The following is a 5,000-nucleotide window of genomic DNA, read 5'->3' as shown; positions in this document are numbered from 1 at the left end:
CTGGGTCAGGATGAAGGGTCATATTTGACTGGGTCAGGATGAGGGGTCATATTTGACTGGGTCAGGATGAGGGGTCATGTTTTACTGGGTCATGTTGAGAGGTCATGGTCTACTGGGTCAGGATGAAGGGTCATATTTGACTGGGTCAGGATGAGGGGTCATATTTGACTGGGTCAGGATGAGGGGTCATGTTTTACTGGATCAGGATGAGGGGTCATGTTCTGCTGGGTCAGGATGAGGGATCATATTTTACTGGGTCAGGAGGGGTCATATTTGGGTTGTAGAACAGGGTTAATGCTGTACAGTGGGTTGTAGGGTTGTAGAACAGGGTTACTGCTATACAGTGGGTTGTAGAACAGGGTTACTGCTATACAGTGGGTTGTAGGGTTGTAGAACAGGGTTACTGCTGTACAGTGGGTTGTAGGGTTGTAGAACAGGGTTACTGCTATACAGTGGGTTGTAGGGGTGTAGAACAGGGTTACTGCTGTACAGTGGGTTGTAGGGTTGTAGAACAGGGTTACTGCTATACAGTGGGTTGTAGGGGTGTAGGTCAGTGTTACTGCTATACAGTGGGTTGTAGAACAGGGTTACTGCTATACAGTGGGTTGTAGAACAGGGTTACTGCTGTACAGTGGGTTGTAGAACAGGGTTACTGCTATACAGTGAGTTGTGGAACAGGGTTACTGCTATACAGTGGGTTGTAGAACAGGGTTACTGCTATACAGTGGGTTGTAGGGTTGTAGAACAGGGTTACTGCTATACAGTGGGTTGTAGAACAGGGTTACTGCTATACAGTGGGTTGTAGAACAGGGTTACTGCTATACAGTGGGTTGTAGAACAGGGTTAACGCTATACAGTGGGTTGTAGGGTTGTAGAACAGGGTTACTGCTATACAGTGGGTTGTAGGGGTGTAGAACAGGGTTACTGCTATACAGTGGGTTGTAGGGGTGTAGAACAGGGTTACTGCTATACAGTGGGTTGTAGTACAGGGTTACTGCAATACAGTGGGTTGTAGGGTTGTAGAACAGGGTTACTGCTATACAGTGGGTTGTAGAACAGGGTTGCTGCTATACAGTGGGTTGTAGAACAGGGTGACTGCTATACAGTGGGTTGTAGGGGTGTAGAACAGGGTTACTGCTATACAGTGGGTTGTAGAACAGGGTTACTGCTATACAGTGGGTTGTAGAACAGGGTTAATGCTATACAGTGGGTTGTAGAACAGGGTTACTGCTATACAGTGGGTTGTAGAACAGGGTTACTGCTATACAGTGGGTTGTAGAACAGGGTTACTGCTATACAGTGGGTTGTAGAACAGGGTTACTGCTATACAGTGGGTTGTAGAACAGGGTTACTGCTATACAGTGGGTTGTAGAACAGGGTTACTGCTATACAGTGGGTTGTAGAACAGGGTTACTGCTATACAGTGGGTTGTAGAACAGGGTTACTGCTATACAGTGGGTTGTAGAATAGGGTTACTGCTATACAGTGGGTTGTAGAACAGGGTTACTGCTATACAGTGGGTTGTAGAACAGGGTTACTGCTATACAGTGGGTTGTAGAACAGGGTTACTGCTATACAGTGGGTTGTAGAACAGGGTTACTGCTATACAGTGGGTTGTAGAACAGGGTTACTGCTATACAGTGGGTTGTATAACAGGGTTACTGCTATACAGTGGGTTGTAGAACAGGGTTACTGCTATACAGTGGGTTGTAGAACAGGGTTACTGCTATACAGTGGGTTGTAGAACAGGGTTACTGCTATACAGTGGGTTGTAGAACAGGGTTACTGCTATACAGTGGGTTGTAGAACAGGGTTACTGCTATACAGTGGGTTGTAGAACAGGGTTACTGCTATACAGTGGGTTGTAGAACAGGGTTACTGCTATACAGTGGGTTGTAGAACAGGGTTACTGCTATACAGTGGGTTGTAGAACAGGGTTACTGCTATACAGTGGGTTGTAGGGTTATAGAACAGGGTTACTGCTATACAGTGGGTTGTAGAACAGGGTTACTGCTATACAGTGGGTTGTAGGGGTGTAGAACAGGGTTACTGCTATACAGTGGGTTGTAGGGGTGTAGAACAGGGTTACTGCTATACAGTGGGTTGTAGGGTTATAGAACAGGGTTACTGCTATACAGTGGGTTGTAGGGTTATAGAACAGGGTTACTGCTATACAGTGGGTTGTAGAACAGGGTTACTGCTATACAGTTGGTTGTAGGGGCGCATTAGAGAATTACCTTTATTGTTGCAGGCAATCCACTTCACAGTGTCAGCGAAGGTCACCTCTCGACCAATAAGGTAAGTAAAAACACGCACCTGAAAAAGACAAATTGTTTTCAGCAGGCAGTGTCACCTAGTCATACCTCCCTTGTCTTAGTGTCACCTAGTCATACCTCCCTAGTCATACCTCCCTAGTCTTAGTGTCACCTAGTCATACCTCCCTCGTCATCCCTCCCTAGTCATACCTCCCTTGTCTTAGTGTCACCTAGTCATACCTCCCTAGTCATACCTCCCTAGTCTTAGTGTCACCTAGTCATACCTCCCTAGTCATACCTCCCTAGTCATACCTCCCTTGTCTTAGTGTCACCTAGTCATCCCTCCCTAGTCATACCTCCCTAGTCTTTGTGTCACCTAGTCATACCTCCCTAGTCATACCTCCCTAGTCATACCTCCCTAGTCTTAGTGTCACCTAGTCATACCTCCCTAGTCATACCTCCCTAGTCATACCTCCCTTGTCCTAGTGTCACCTAGTCATCCCTCCCTAGTCATACCTCCCTAGTCATACCTCCCTAGTCTTTGTGTCACCTAGTCATACCTCCCTTGTCTTAGTGTCACCTAGTCATACCTCCCTAGTCATACCTCCCTAGTCATACCTCCCTAGTCTTAGTGTCACCTAGTCATACCTCCCTAGTCATACCTCCCTAGTCATACCTCCCTAGTAATTACCTCCCTAGTCATACCTCCCTAGTCATCCCTCCCTTGTCCTAGTGTCACCTAGTCATACCTCCCTAGTCATACCTCCCTAGTCATACCTCCCTAGTCATACCTCCCTAGTCCTAGTGTCACCTAGTCATACCTCCCTAGTCTTAGTGTCACCTAGTCATACCTCCCTAGTCATACCTCCCTTGTCCTAGTGTCACCTAGTCATACCTCCCTTGTCTTAGTGTCACCTAGTCATACCTCCCTAGTCATACCTCCCTAGTCATACCTCCCTAGTCATACCTCCCTAGTCATAGTGTCACCTAGTCATACCTCCCTTGTCTTAGTGTCACCTAGTCATACCTCCCTTGTCATACCTCCCTAGTCATACCTCCCTAGTCATACCTCCCTAGTCATACCTCCCTAGTCATACCTCCCTTGTCCTAGTGTCACCTAGTCATACCTCCCTAGTCATACCTCCCTTGTCTTAGTGTCACCTAGTCATACCTCCCTAGTCATACCTCCCTAGTCATACCTCCCTAGTCATACCTCCCTAGTCATACCTCCCTAGTCTTAGTGTCACCTAGTCATACCTCCCTAGTCTTAGTGTCACCTAGTCATACCTCCCTTGTCTTAGTGTCACCTAGTCATACCTCCCTAGTCATACCTCCCTTGTCTTAGTGTCACCTAGTCATACCTCCCTAGTCATACCTCCCTTGTCTTAGTGTCACCTAGTCATACCTCCCTAGTCATACCTCCCTAGTCATACCTCCCTAGTCATACCTCCCTAGTCATACCTCCCTTGTCTTAGTGTCACCTAGTCATACCTCCCTTGTCTCATAATCCCTCCAAAAGAGAAAGAGGTTTCTGAGACCAACGTGTGTGTGTGTGTAACGTTGGTTACCCTGCGTTCTGGCCAGTTGAACTCCTGAAACACTTCCTCATAATCCTCCATGGCTCCGTCAGTGATCAGCATGATGGCCTGGTTACACAGACTGCCCTGACCCAACGATGCAGCCTAGAGGACACACAGAGACACACACAGACTCACACAGACACACACAGACGCACACAGACGCACACAGACGCACAGAGACACACAGACACACAGAGACACACAGAGACACACAGAGACACACACAGAGACACACACAGACACACAGAGACACACAGAGACACACACAGACACACAGACACACACAGAGACACACAGAGACACAGAGACACACACAGACACACACAGACACACAGAGACACACACAGAGACACACAGACACACACAGAGACACACAGAGACACACACAGACACACACAGACACACAGAGACACACACAGAGACACACAGAGACACACAGAGACACACAGAGACATACAGAGACACAGAGACACAGAGACACACACAGACACACAGAGACACACACAGAGACACACACAGAGACACACACAGAGACACACAGACACACAGAGACACACAGAGACACACAGAGACACACAGAGACACACATTGTGACGACCCTCCCACTCTGTCTGCCGTATTCTTTCTCTTTGCTCTCGTCTTCCTTATTAGGATGTCGGTGGGCGGAGCCGGGAGGGTCGTCAGCGACATGGGACACACCTGGGCCCGGGTGTGTCCCGGGATAAATACACCTCTTCCCCATTCATGGAGGAGACTCTCCTCTCACACATTGTTAGATTTGTGGCATTTTTGTGGCCGTTTGTTTGCTTTCGCACCTTCCAGCACCCCTCATTATCACATTTATGCACGTAAACATACACTACACACACGCGCCACGCACACACACACACGCGCCATGCACACACACACACACGCGCATGCGCCACGCCCACACACACACGCGCCACGCACACACATGCGCCACGCCCACACACACACGCGCCACGCACACACATGCGCCACGCCCACACACACACACGCGCCACGCACACACATGCGCCACGCCCACACACACACGCGCCACGCACACACACGCGCCACGCACACACATGCGCCACGCCCACACACACACCTCATTGAGGATTTTGAAGGATTCCTTCATGGCCTTCTTGACTTTCCCCTCTCC

At 48.8% G+C, this 5,000-nt stretch overlaps 1 protein-coding gene across 1 annotated transcript in view; it reads right to left on the bottom strand.

The window, feature by feature from the left end:
- LOC124022289 (voltage-dependent calcium channel subunit alpha-2/delta-4-like) overlaps positions 1-5,000 on the bottom strand; it is a gene marked incomplete at its 3' end in the record, with an annotated part of 82,096 nt that overhangs the window by 27,067 nt on the left and 50,029 nt on the right. The window contains exons 9-11 of the mRNA XM_046337212.1: positions 4,947-5,000; positions 3,824-3,937; positions 2,238-2,316 (exon numbers count right to left, since the gene is read on the bottom strand). The exon at positions 4,947-5,000 is cut by the window's right edge and continues 36 nt beyond it. Coding sequence (XP_046193168.1) covers positions 2,238-2,316; positions 3,824-3,937; positions 4,947-5,000 — 247 coding nt within the window. The remainder of the gene's footprint in view (positions 1-2,237; positions 2,317-3,823; positions 3,938-4,946) is intronic.

This window comes from Oncorhynchus gorbuscha, unplaced genomic scaffold (genome assembly GCF_021184085.1).
Source record: "Oncorhynchus gorbuscha isolate QuinsamMale2020 ecotype Even-year unplaced genomic scaffold, OgorEven_v1.0 Un_scaffold_1318, whole genome shotgun sequence".
Lineage (NCBI taxonomy): Eukaryota > Metazoa > Chordata > Actinopteri > Salmoniformes > Salmonidae > Oncorhynchus > Oncorhynchus gorbuscha.
This window is presented reverse-complemented; position numbering and strand designations above follow the sequence as displayed.